Source organism: Pleurodeles waltl, chromosome 5, assembly GCF_031143425.1.
Source record: "Pleurodeles waltl isolate 20211129_DDA chromosome 5, aPleWal1.hap1.20221129, whole genome shotgun sequence".
NCBI lineage: Eukaryota > Metazoa > Chordata > Amphibia > Caudata > Salamandridae > Pleurodeles > Pleurodeles waltl.
Genome location: NC_090444.1, coordinates 188,004,853 through 188,019,233, shown reverse-complemented (window position 1 = coordinate 188,019,233; position 14,381 = coordinate 188,004,853). Strand labels below are relative to the sequence as shown.

Below are 14,381 nucleotides of genomic sequence, written 5' to 3'. Positions count from 1 at the left end.
GGTCTATCTATTTCCAAATGGAACTTATGCATTATAAGTAAGTATAATGCAACCCAGTGCTTTTCTATGGAAGAATGGGAGAGCCAGCCTTGCAACAGTATAAACCGACTTTGGAGATTTTTCACTACTAGGACATGTAAAACTTAAGAACACATTTTTTAAATAACATGCACCCTGCTCTGTGGAAATTTAGGTCTACCCTAGGGATGACTTGTAAGTATTAAAAAGGAAGGTTTAGTCCTGTTAAAAGGGTAATTTTAACAGGTTGAGATAGCAGTTTTAAAATTGCCAAGATAGGCTGCTGTGGCAGGCCTCAAGTCATGATTTCCATGGTTGCTTTATTGGGGGCACAATTGGTACGCATTTAACTTACAAGCCCTGGGTACACAAAGTACTGTATACCAGGGATTTACAGGTAAGTCAATATGCCAGTCCAGGCTAAACCAATCGTACATGTTTTAGTGGTCAGAGAACATGTATTGAGGCCTGGTTAGCAGGGTCCCAGTGCAACAGAGTTATAAAAAACAGCAATAACAGACCAAATTGGGGTGTAATCTTGTAAAAAAAAAAAAAAAAAAAGGCCTTTCCTTACAATAACATATCATTACATTTCCATTTTACTAAGTATATTAATCGCATCCCGCAAGGAGTGACACTTTCAGTTCTACTTTTTACTATGGCAGAGTTGCTCTTTTGGAGGATGAAGGACCCAGAGAAGGACAAAAGTAAAGGGGAGCGGAAATGGTATGCATAAAGATGGAGGAAGAGAGCTGCCATGTAGGAAGAAAGAAAGATGGAAAAAAAGGAAAGCAATAAAATAAAAAAGAAGGAGCAAGAGATAGATCAAAGGGTAATGGAGACAGCAAGATAGACAGTGAGGTTAAATGAAGACAAGGAAAGAAAGAAGAGAGACAAAAGTGAGTGATAAAGAAAGAAAAAACGACCGAGTACTTCCTAAGATTCAGTAATTAAAAGCAGTCTTTTGGCCAACGTATGTAATTAGTAAAGAATTTAAATTAATTTGGGGTTTAGTCTGTTTGGAACTTGTGGCCCAGAAAGCTCAGAAAGAGACCTTTAGACCAACTTAGAAAAAGGTTTTCTAATGTGAAATACTTGAAAGGAAGAGACTAGAAGTGACTTTACTTAATTTTTTTCATAAATATATAGCTGAACATTCTCCCACGCTTTCTGATCACTTTGGAACTGGCATCTCTTCATTTCCAATCTGCTATGGTTGGTATGCTGTGCCAGGGAATGCGTCAAGATATCTTTTGACTTTTGTGCTGCTTATTCTAACTTTGCTTGCTCTAACTTTAGAAGGCAGCAGTAGCACCATGCAATTACCAATCAATTACTCAAGTGGTATTTATATAGCGCTGCTTCTCACCCAAGAGGATATCCAGGAGCTATACCGGGATGTCAGGCGAAGAGCCACTTTTTGAGTACCATCCTGAAGTGGTCAGCAAGGGTGAAGTACAGAGGTGGAGGGCGTTCTAGGACTTGACGGTGAGGTGGGAGGAGAAACGCTCTCTGGAGCGGCAACATCGGATGCATGGTACCTGTGCAAGGGTGGAAGTTCAGAACTGGGGACCAAAGTCTGTCAGTCTTCCATCTGGGTGAAGGGCCCTCACCCAGAAGCCAAGGACACTTGCCCTCCTGCCTTAATGCCAAGACTAGTGTGCCCTGTGATGAGGAAGAGAGAGCTTGGAGGGAGCGAAGTCCTGTGGGCATCCTGGTGGCTGGATCTTGATGAGCAGAAAGTGAGGCATCCATCCGCTCACTTGTGGAAGTTGGCAACTGCCATATTGGCTGTGGTGAAGTTACAGGCTGTCGACGGATAGCGCTGATCTTGTAGGGGCTGTTGCCCATAACCATGGCCCCAGTGTGCCAAGAAGAGGGCCACTGGGTGTGTTGAGGTTCTAAGCTGTGTGAATGAAACGGTTGGCCACAGCTTGTGTCTGTGAACCAGTGTACCAAGAGTGGGACACAGACTGGTTGGACCATCAGCAGGAGGATATAACCTGATTGGGAGTGCCACTGTGTAAGTGAGCCCTGCATACCAAGAGGAGCCCACTAAGACCATTGGGCCATTGCTATAACACTGGAGCCCCCCCGAGACCTGCAGAGGAGCTCTGGAACAAGTCCAGAAGTCACCTGCAGGGACACTGCTCTGCTTCTTTACTGACTTACTGCCATGAACTGTGAATCAGAAAGAGCCACTGCACCCAGGAGACTTTGCAGTTTGCAACTGCCGACCAGGGTGCTAAGTGTGAATTGCGGGCAAGAGAAGCAACCTGACTCCTGGACTCTTCAAAAGGCCGCATCTGGGGTAAGGTTGAAGCAGTGCTCAGACTTATTGGAGCTCAGTGGTTTACCACCAAAAGAGCAGAAAAACTTGCAAGGCCAAAGCCACACTTTGATGGATATCGCTAGCACCAGGAGCACCTGGGGTTATCCTCCTGCAATCCGCTAGAGCTGCAGGACATAGTGTGGAGGAGGAGGGGGGTAGAGAGAGGATCTTCAGGGATGGAGCATTACCTTGACCCGTCGGTAGAGTGCTAGCTAGCCTTGAGAAACTATTGTATGGATTCTTTAGTGTGATGTGTTTAGCTTAGTAAATACATACTGCTTTTTCCACTGAAGATCACTATTGGACTGGACAATCATCTTATTGGGGGTGTATGGGGGTACTTTGAGTTCGGAGAGCTTGCACAACTTTCACCTAGCTCTTCCCTGAAGAGCCCTTGACTGTTCAACCCACAGTATCACGGTGAGTCAGGTGCTGAAGCAGTAGTACTTGGTCCAGTTACTCAGGATCCATAATAGGGACATTGGGAGTAAAACGCCACATCCCCCATGGTTCAACCAGTAGCTCCTGCTTGCCCTGTGGCCCTCTGAAAGGGGTGACACCAATTATACAGTAATGTGTGTATATATAATCACAAATAATGTCGCCACATATATTGACTGCCTGAGAGCCCCCAGTATGTCAAACGGGTGTCCAAAAAGTGGTAATGTCTGTACAGCTACTTAGTTTTGTTGTATATGGTGTTCCAGTCATTTACTATACATAGGAGGCCACATCACCTTGTATAGCTATACAAAAGCTACTCTAATTAGTGACAGAAGTTCACTAGTAGCTGTACTGCTTGCACACACACCACAACAGTCACTGCTGCTGCATGAATGCTCGTTACTATTCGGGCTGTGCTGCAAGTCTGCCTACAGGTATATATGTGAATGGAAAAACCTACAATGAATCCGCTTTCTCCAATCACATTTCTCCAAGGCTAGCTCAGAATCTTCATCCAGTCAAAGGTTTTCCATTCAGAACCAAAGGACCCTTGACAACACGTATTGATCAGTAGTTCTGTACCGTACTTAAGTATGCCAGTTTAATGGGGGGGGGGGAACGTGATATGGAACACACTGGACTCCAAGTACATTTTTGCTAGTATTCACAAGCACGAGAAAAGATAAAACACAGCAACTCTGTCATCTGGCACCATCCAATGGTATGGTAATGTAAGTTGCCTCCATTAGTAATAAAAAGCACTGGATCTCGGGCATCCCTCTGCCCTCGCGCTTCCTCCTCCAGACCCCGTGACGACACTGCCTCAGGTTCCTGCTGCACATTTTATGCAACTCAAACGTGGCGGCCAGGAAAACGTATCTTCAGTGAAACTGGAGATCGAATGAAAAGGTGGTTTTGGGGGGGGAGCGCCATATTTGGCAGTCTCCCCCACGGGGAGTTTGCGAGACTGGGTTAGCCCATTTGCGCCGTTTTGGGCGTTGTTTGGGCTGTTTTTGGGCTGGGGGCTTTGGTAGCTGGGGCTAACTTATAAAGGGGCACGGACATTTTGCTGGGCCACCATTTTGTGGTGGTAGTTTGCCAATGCGTCAGTCTTTTTTCGTGGGGCAGGTTTTTCTCCTGTTTATTGCCAGTGCGGCAAGCGTTTGTTTTAGTGGCAGGTTATAGGCTGGTTTAGTTTTGGGAGGCAAAAAACAAAAAAAACAGAAGTAGTTAAAGTATAAGAGGGCTGGGCAGACGACAGTTTATTTTACCTGCGGCGATGGATACTGGCGTCCGTCAGGCACTCCAGTTGCTTGAAGAGGCGGGCCGGCTGGACTTGCTGGCGGAGGTCGGTGCTCGCCGCGAGCGCCCAGCGGGGTGGCGGTCGCGGTGGTGGCATGCTCCCCCCCACGCGGCAGCAGGAGCAGGCGGGTCACACAGGTAAGGGGGCTCGGGGTGGGAAGGGGGCGGGCAGGAAAGGCAGGCGCGCCTGCCCACCGAGTTGTGGTTCCCAAAGTGAGGCGGCCGGGCCCCTTGGGGGCACGGCCGCAGGCGAAGGCATCGAATGGCGGGGTTGGGGGCGGCATCGGGATCGATCCGCCCCCAGCCTACAGGGCCGGAGGATCGGTGGCATTGGAGCCGCGCCCATTTTGGGCGCGCCAAACACGTGGTGGCCTCCCCGAGAGGTCGGACCAATTTCAGAAAGCAGGGAGGGAGGAAAAAACCCACGGGGATACCCCGAGAAGGGAAAGGGGAGCGACTCCTGTGGTAGTGGCACGGGCGGTGCACATGGGGACAGGGGGGGAAGTATGTCAGAGGGACAGGATAGGGAGGAGGATGGGGGTGCGGTAAAAAGGGGGAGGGGGGGCAGGGGGATTACAAGAGGGGCAGGGGGGGGGACAACCCATGGGAACAAGAGACAGGTTGCAGGTGGAGGCTGGAGCAGGAAGATGGATGGGGCTTTCAGTGGGAAGGGAGTGAGGATGAAGGACAGGAGGAGGAAGAGGAGGGCAGCCAGGAGGTAGAGGAGGATGGCATTACCCTTAAGGTGCGGCCGCCTCTTCGGACCTACGGGGGGGTCAGGAGTGAAAGGAAGGGGCAGGCAGGGTCAAGTTCAGGCAGTGCGGACAGGGAAGAGCCTAGGAGAGGAGGGGCCAACAGGGGCAGGTCAGAAGGGGTGGGGTCAGTGGAAGGGTTCCTGCTCACCGACACCTTCGCAATTTTGCAGGGGGAGAAGAGCAGTAGTGATGAGGAGGGGGACCCAGGGGAGCCATGGGCGGGCTCTGAGCCCTGGGAAGAAGAGAAGGCGGGGCCCAGCGCGGCTGGCTGGATCGACTCTCAGCTTGGAGGTTCGGCGGGACAGGCCAAGGTCCTAGGACAGAAACGCCAGCCTGGATTGGGTGTTGCGCCCACCAGGAATTTGGTGAGTAAGGGGGAGCGGCCTGGCGGTGCACCGGAAAGGGGGCTCAGTGGCTTCGCGGCGACCGTATGTTGCGGCGGCGCCGGTAGAGGATTTGGTGAAGAAGGCGCGATGGGGGGCAAGGGTGGAGTGGTGTGACATGGAGGACAGCGCGAGGGAGGTACAGCTGGATTATGACGAGGATAGCGTGGAAGAGGGAGAGATTCGTGATGAGGAGGCCTGGTGGGCGACGGGGGGGAGTCTAATTCTTGTTGTGAGATGTTACAGGTGTCGGAGGCGAAGGCGAGGAAGGGAGCCAGACAGAAGGAGGCGGAATGCACGCCGTTGCTGCAAACAGGTAATGAGCAAAAAGCGTTAAAATCAATAGGGGTGGCGGCGGGGACGGATGCGAGTACAGGGGAGCGGCTGCGAAAGGGTGTCTATGTAATAGATGTGGGGGTCACCACAGAAGACGGGAAGGAGCGGGTAGGTAAAGAGCTGGAGGAGGCTGAAAAGAAAGAGACGGAGCATGGGGTGGGAAAAGTTGGGGGCAAATGTAAGAGGTTGCCGTATATGGGGACGGCGAAGCCTCTTGGGGCCCATCTCATGCAGGCGACAAAGGAAAAAATATAGAAAGGGGAGTACGTTGAGATCTTAAAGCTGTTACACCGAGAGGTTCGGGCGAAAGAGGGTTAGAAGGAGGAGGAATTTGAATTGGCCAAGAGGCCTAGAGTACCAGTCACGATCGAGAATTAGACGGCGGCGTTTCTTATATTTGCGAGCGTTTATTGTGAGCGATTCCCGGAGCGGTCAGTGGCGCTGTTAAAATATATGGACGTGATACGCAAGGCCTACTTGAACTATGGGGGTTATGCGTGGGCCCAGTATGATGAGGAGTTTTGGGCGCGTATGGCCGCGGATGAAGAAGCCCAATGTGGCGAAATAGACGCGGACCTGTGGCAACATACGATGGGTCCCGCGAAATTCGGAAAAACAATTTTCACAGCCAGTGGCTTACCAATTACGTATCGGCCCTTTCGGGATCGCCCCACCCAGGGTGGGGCCAATCTTACCAGCAACATGGGAGACAGAGGAGCATCTGGGGCTGCGGGTTCGGGGAAGAAGCCCGGGGCATGCTGGGACTTTAACAAGGGGTTATGCACGAAGGAGTACTGTAAGTTCAGGCATGAGTGCTCCAAGTGTGCGGGGAGGCATCCCCTTACCAGTTGTTACGGAGGAGCTGGTGTGGGACAACAGTCAGCGACAGGGGGGGTTGGTGCCAGTGCAAATCAGGGTCAGTCCAAACAGAAGGGGCCACTGTTGGGAAAAAGCTATTACGCCAATTAAACTTGACAAGTTGGAGTTCTGGGTGGGTCTTTACGGTAACGAGAGTCAGGGACAATTGCTGTTGTGCGGTTTTTCGGACGGGTTCGAACTGGGATACCGAGGTCCGCGGCAGCATCGGTGGGCGGACAATTTGCGGTCGGTAAATGGCAAGGAGGAGCTGGTGCGGCTCAAACTTGGCAAGGAGGTGGCGGAAGGAAGAATGGCAGGCCCTTTTGCGGATTGGCCTCTGGAAAATCTGATTGTGTTGCCTATTGGGGTAGTGCCCAAAAAGGAACCAGGTCAGTATAGTTTGATTCACCATTTGTCATGGCCGGAAGGATCATCGGTGAATGATTTCATTCCGGAGGAATTTACTAAGGTGTCATATGCCTCAGTGGACGTGGCAATGGCATTGGTGGAGGAATTGGGTCCGGGCACCCTCATGACAAAAATTGATATTAAATCAGCCTTTCGGCTGTTACCGGTGCACCCGTGGAATTTTGAGTTGCTGGGCATCCAATTTCAAGGCAACTGGTATGTTGACAAGGCTCTGCCCATGGGGTGTTCGAGTTCATGTGTACTGTTTGAATGCTTCAGCACTCTTCTGCAGTGGGTTTTTGTAACGGCCACGGGCCATAGGGCGGTGACGCATTATTTGGACGATTTTTTCTTTGCAGGGCCGAAGGAGTCCGAGTCCTGTAAGGTGGCATTGCAAAAATTTCAGGGCATCATTGTGGACCTGGGAGTGCCCCTGGCCCCCGAAAAGACGGTGGGGCCCTGCACGGCCTTATCCTTTTCGGGAATTGAGCTGGATACAGTGGCTATGGTGGCGAGGTTGCCTGAGGATAAAAAGAGGGCCATGTTGGAAAAGGTGACACACATGGTGATGAAACAGAAGGCGACAGTGAGGGAAATTCACGTTTTGTTGGGCTATTTGAATTTTGCGTGCCGGGTGGTACGGGCGGGTAGGACATTTTTCAGGAGGCTTGGCATGGCTTTGTCGGGAGGCACCATGCCGCACCATCACGTACGGCTCAGCGCAGGGTCAAAAGAGTACCTGCGTATGTGGTGTGTTTTCTTGGAATCGTTCAACGGCATTCCAATTCAAGCATGGCCGCTGTGCGATTGGGATGTGCAGATATTTTCAGACGCGGCGGGTCCGTCGGGCTTTGGTATTTACTGGCAGGGGAAGTATTGTGCGGAACAGTGGCCGGAAGCATGGCGCGCGGGGGAGGAGCATCGCCTTTCTGTAGTTATTTCCATTGGTGGTAGCAGTGTGTATTTGGGGACATTATCTACAGCACAAAAGAGTGCTTTTCAGGGTGGATAACATGGCAGTGGTGCAGGTGGTCAACCGGCAATCGGCTAGAGATCCGCAGGTCCTTCAGCTCCTTCGTGTTTTTGTTTTAGAATGTTTGCGCCGCGACATCTATTTCAGGGCAAAACATGTGCCAGGGGTGAACAATGACATAGCGGATGCGTTCTCTCGTTCGCAGTGGGAGAGATTCCGTGGGTTGGCCGTGGACGAGCGGGTGAGCAGGACGGCGATGCCGGTGGCGCTCTGGAGTATAGGCAGCAGAGGATTCTGCGATTGGTGGTGAATTCCTTGGCCCCGTCGACGCAACGCACGTATGTACGGGCCTGTCGGGCTTTTCTGGAGTCGGGGGCGCGTCGACGGCGACGGCAGCAAGAGCGGGTAGATGACGTGGTTAATTTCTTCATGGACATGGTGGATTTAGGACTGTCCATAGTATCAATGGCAGGGAAGTTGGCTTGTGTGGCTTTTATGGGTAAGCTGTTGTGGGGTTATGCTCCTTCAGCAGGGGAATTGGGGCAGTGCATTTTGGAGGGTTGGGCCAGGGAACAAGGGAACCGGACTAAGAAGAGAAAGCCCATTACCTTAGAGTTATTAGAGAAGCTTTTGCAGGCGGCGGATGCGGTTTGTAAGAATGCAGCCGAATGCGCCTTGTTCAAGACATTGATGTCTTGGATGTTCTTTGGAGCTTTCAGGGTGTCGGAGCTATTGGGTTCCGCAGACTGGGTTGGGGTTTTATGGCAGGATGTTTATCTCTCCCCTAGTGGGGTGGCAATATCATTGGTACGGTCAAAGACCGATCAGCAAGGCAAAGGGAGACAAGTATTTTTGAGAGCTTACCCCAAGGGGTATTTATGCCCGATGCGCTTAGCTCTAAGATGGCAACGAAATCTGACTGTCAAAGAGGGTCTGGTTTTTCGTCACGTGAGCGGTGAGGCGGTGTCAGCTAACCAGTTAATGTCAGTTTTGAGGGCCTGCTTGCGATACCTAGGTTTAAACGTGGCGCAATATGGCACTCATTCATTTAGGATTGGCATGGCGACAGAAGCAGGTCGACGTGGGTGGCAGAAGGCGGCAGTTTTAGAACTGGGGAGATGGAAGTCAGATGCATATAGGAGGTATGTGCGATAATGGAGTCAGGGACAGGGTCAATAACGATTTTTCTTCTTGATGCAGGTTCGGTTCCAGGGCCGGCTGTGCAGTCCTTGTCAATTTGGCTCGTGGGACACTCATTTGTGAAGTGGGCGGCGAAGCAATCGCAGTCAACTACTTTGGGGACCAATTTGGGGTTAGATAGGGTGCAGTATAGGGTACGGTGGGAAGGAAAAGGAGGAATGTGTTGGCAGGAGTTAGTGGGGACCTTGGAAAGGTTAAAGGGGAGGGGTCCGTGCCCAGATGTATTGATAATTCATTTGGGTGAGAATGACTTGGTAAAACGGACTGGACTAGACATCTTGAAGGACATGAAGAGGGATTTAGTCATGGTGTGACAACAGTGGCATGGGTGCCATGTCGTTTGGACAGCGTTTGTTCCTCGATTAGTTTGGAGAGGGGCGAGGAAACCCGGGCCATAGAGAAAGCGAGGAAGAAGATTAACAAGGAAATGCGGACCTTTTGTGCGGAGCAAGGTTTGGAATATCTGGAGCATTCTGATATCAGATTTGAGGATAAGGAATTTTTCAGGGGCAATGGAGTACACCTGTCCTTTATGGGCATGGAACTGTACCTGCTCCAATTAAAGGAAGCTCTTCAAGCAATGTTCAAAGAAGCTTAGGCAGATGCGCGGAAGTGACTTTAGACGCTGGGGGGGCAGAAAAGGAGAGGACGTCCCTGCGGGCCGGATCCTCTTCTTTTCTGGTGGCGGAGACCGAGAACGGGCACATGACAGAGGAGAACGGGCGGGGCGAAAATAGGACAAGACAAACACAGATTGGAAGAGGATGGACAGTAGCAGGGCTACGAAGATAAGATGGACATTTAGGGGCTGGTGACTTGCACGCTCAAGACGATAGCACCTGACTAGTAAGGTACTAGACAGATAAAACAGGAGCGGGAGATAAGGAGGACTGGACTAATGAGCTGCAAGTATAAAGAGGGAAAAGGGAGGTGGGAGGGGGGCTTAGGGGAGGGGGGAGCGGTTGGCAGGAGAGTTTATGTATAGTGAGGATTTAGTTTTGTAAGGCAAAGGCCAAGGGATAAAACACTGTGAGTGCACCTGTTTGTGTGAAGGCACTGGCCTTTTACACACAAACTGGAGTGAAGGGTGCTAAATTATCTCTCGCAATCCTAATTTGTTTAGCATTTTAAGAGCTAGAAATTTTCCGCATAAAAATTGATCTGCATGCAGAAATGTCCGCCATCTAATTCAAAGAATCAGAATGCGAACAATTCCGAGTTCAGATTGGAAGTACTTCCGCAAAGCTTCAGGTGTCGAATGTAGTACACTGCTGCTAAGGGACAGGAAAGAGGACATACGTGGGCGGATACCCATCAAAACCACCATGAACATTGTTTTTGAGTCCCCACATATGTGTTGCAGGTCCATTGCTATCCTAGGAATTTACTCCTGCAATGGTAAACGGGTTGGCATACCTCCATGCCGACGTAGGTCAGAGGGGTTTTCTACAGGCAAAAGCAGGTTCCTAGTGAAGGAAAGGACGTTTAAAAAAATGTTTGCACATATTTGTAATGCATTCCCCAGTAGATTATCAGTTGTGTACATAATTCACCAAAGTATGCATAGTGGCCTATGAGTAGACTTGGAACCCTACAATTTGCATTTATTTGGATCTTGGGAAGCCCCAATATTGACCAATCTATGCATATTGTAGGTGTACGTCAATGTTCTAGAGATTTGCACATTTTGTGTGAATCTGTCATACAGTGTGAGCAATATGCACTACTGACAATGGTATTATTATTATTTTTTTAACAAAGGTCTTGTGCAACCCATCCTTCAAAGTACAGAATTTGATTTCTGTCAACACCTTGAATCGTTCGTGTAGCCTTAATACTGGGGGGATGGACGGCAATATTACAGCTGAATATGTATTCCAAAGCAGAACAGTAAAATGTATTCAGACACAAATATATTCTTACATTTCCTGTAATAAAGTGGTTCTTACCTGGCCATGCTCTTTTCTTGCCCCAGGGCTAAACCAATGGCTGTGCGAGAGAAAAGAAAGAATGGTTTAACAATAAACTTAGCTAAAGCTCGTGCTGTCATATGATCGGCATGCGCGTGCTTTCCGGTGTTTTATCGTCCAGCAGGAAAATGCAGCCCAAGGCCATGCTTTACTTTAATGGGATATTTTATGGGAGCCTAAAAATTTGTACCAGTTTTTATTTGCGCTGAGGAAAATCACATGAGCGCTGCACAGCACAACCGCTCGAGGAAAGCAACACACATTTCATTAAATGTTTAGGATCGACAATGAGCAGAATCAACACACACAAAAATTTGTCAACACCTCCCCGGCACCCAAACACCTCATCTCATCCTCCATGTGTCCCCAGTGACCTTGCAAATATTTCCACAGGAGGATGCCATGGTCAACACTTGTGCATCAGGTACCAGAACAAGGGATGTTCAAGACTAGACCTGGCCAAAATTGTAATTATGCCAAAGTAATCGGAGGCATTTCATTAATTACACATTACTCTTGTGATGCAAAATTACTGAAATTATGCGAGTACACCTCTTTGAGTGATTAAGAATATTTTTGGAGCAAAAAACCTACTGCAGGAGGCTAGGAACAACAAACTAAAAGCCACCGGCTGCTGGCTACTAATGTCTGTATCCTGTAGCATTTAATTCTACTTTCTTAGCGCAAAATGCATCCTCGAGTCCATTTTCCACACGCTAAATGCTGAATTACGCTTCTCACACAATTACGCATAATTAAGAGGAATTTTGTGGTAATTGGAAGTAATAACATTGAAGAGAATTACGCCAGTTTTACCCACCCCTATTTAAGATGCACAGCAGCCCCGTTACGGCTGCTTTTCACTACCCTGCTTGTGGTAGAGAGGTCATTTTACTGGCTTGCATTAGCCCCTATGTTACCCTGGCTGCACCACTAAGAACTTTGGGACATCTGCACTGCCACTACAGTCAGCAGGCACAGGTTAGAACTTGTGCATGCAGCTTAAAAACTATGTCCTGCTCCCGTTTTACAGATTTACAAAGACAGGTTTTCTCAGGGTGATCTCCCATGTACTGGGAAGAATGAAACACTGCATGGATGTTATAAATGTTGAGTTTCCACAATCTATGTAATGGTCTCAAGTTTACATTAGTGTTCATCGTGCGCTGTCTCTGAACTCCAGTTGGTCACTTAAATAGTTCTAGGGTGGACACCCATCCATTTTTTTGTAGGATTATCCAGCACGGCATTTGTTTGGTCTAACCCACTGCATGAACTAAGCTGTTGTGAGGCACCAAATGTCTCGCTTTTTGCAGCTTGCAGGGCCAGAGACGTGCATATGAAGGAGTGGAGCTAGGGTGACCATGCGTCCCAGATTTGCCGGGACAGTCCTGAATGTATGAATGAAGAATATGGCCTTCATGTTTATTTCTTCCCTTAAGCCTTTTCAAAGTACACACATATTGAAAGACTGGGGATAGCGGCACAGGGAGAGTATGATTTGCTCAAGATCAAACAGTTTGTTAAAGTTGCTGACCTGATGGTAAAGCAGTGCTATTTGTTCCAACTATTACTTTACAACCACATTACATTTTGGTGAATATACCTCGACTGGCACTTTCTACCCATCTGCCCACAAAGAAATATCAAGTCCAGCTTTATTCTCAACCACAAACATACCAATAGCTTTTAAACTGATTTTAAATACTCTTGAATAAAAAACTAGGAGAAGAGGGATACATTCAAAGTGGTTTCCCTAGATCACAGTTTTTGCCAAAGGGGGAGGACAGGATTAAATACCTTTTCTCCACAGTTTCCAACTAGCCGTCTACACCACAAGGGGTGTACCTGTAATTATGATGGAAATGGCATTGGACTAGACTTCCCAAGGAAATGCCACTGTATTGTGGGCCCATACTCAAGATTTATAATACAATGTGTATTTCTAGCATATTGAAGTAAAATGGTGAAGCCAGGATTAGATGTTAAGATTAGTGGTGGTGTTTGCTCACCACCAGTAAATTGCCCAGGAGGTAAATTACCCACCATATTAGTGGTCCTGTTTTTAGTGCGCTCACCAACTGTACTTTGCCTGTTACAATGTCGCATTTCCCAATATTTTCAGATAATGGGAAAAAATACAAAAAGATTGTGAGACATTTTCTTCAGGTCCTGGGGCAGTAGCTGGTTACTGACAGTAGATATATGGTGAATACTATTGTTTACAGTTGGTGTTTCAGGGCTTGAGGCTATTTCGCTCCATTTAGATGACAGTTAGTGTGAAAAAGTGGATTACAAGTTGAAAGGGATGGTAGTCCACTTCAAGTAATAATGGCACTATTCCTTACTAGTTCCGGTTAGGGCTCAATAATTTAAACATGAGCTCAATCCTTGGTAGCTGTAGCACACAGCAGACAGGCTTAACTTAGGCCAAACAAGTGTAACACATTTGTCTGTACCAAAACAATTAATAAGCATAAAACACAACACAATGAAAATCCCACTCCAAAGTATAAAAATGGAAAACATGTATTGAGCACATAGACACAAAATTGATGTAAGGAACACAGATATGTTTTTTCAAAGTTGTGGATGTTTCTACAATACAAAGTGGCAACTGCAAATATTTAGGTGCACTACACCATGTCAAAGTGAAAAGTTAAGGTTGCCCGAGATGGAGCGCAGGCTGGCTACAGGGACCAGGTTCACCCAACTGAGTCTTCTGACTTGGGCCCTGATTATGAGTTTGGCGGACAGGAACACCCGTCTGCCAAACTCCTGACAAGGTGGCCACCACTATAGTGGCGACCTCCCCGCCCGCCCCATTATGATTTTTCCACTGGGCTGATGGGTGGAAACCAAGGTTTCCGTCAGTCAGCCCAGCAGGAAAGTGGATCGACAGGCAGGGACAAATCCAATCATTACTTTAGGAAACCAGTACTCACTCCTGATTTCATGGGTAAATTCCTTTCCCTTATTTATTTAACTCATTTGTAAAGGACAGCAGAAGCTCATCATAAAACAATCCATCACATATTATATCTCTAACACCTAGATATAAATGTAACAATAACATCACAAACATATGTAACACAAATAAAAATAAAAATAAACAAAAGGAGAGTTATGCCCACCATCATTTCTTTGCATTGCGGTCGCTATTACACAACTATAAATGTGATCCACTAGGCTGTGATGATCAAGGGATTTAACTGCACCCAGCTGTGAAATACCTAAATATTTTTTCAAAGGTATTATGTAGTGCAAAAACAATTCTGCATATAAGTTAATTAGCTTCAAAGCCCTTGATCCCACTAGAAAGATGTCAACGCGTTTCGGCCTCGTCAGTCAGGGCCTCATCAGGACTGTCAGGGGGCACTGGCACCTCTACAAAAATTAACA

General features: G+C 48.2%; 1 protein-coding gene across 2 annotated transcripts in view; it reads right to left on the bottom strand.

Moving 5' to 3' along the window:
* Positions 1-14,381, bottom strand: part of GPATCH2 (G-patch domain containing 2) — a 479,275-nt gene that overhangs the window by 164,115 nt on the left and 300,779 nt on the right. For both annotated transcript variants that reach the window (XM_069233883.1, XM_069233884.1), the window contains exon 7: positions 10,959-10,998. In XM_069233883.1, coding sequence (XP_069089984.1) covers positions 10,959-10,998 — 40 coding nt within the window. The remainder of the gene's footprint in view (positions 1-10,958; positions 10,999-14,381) is intronic.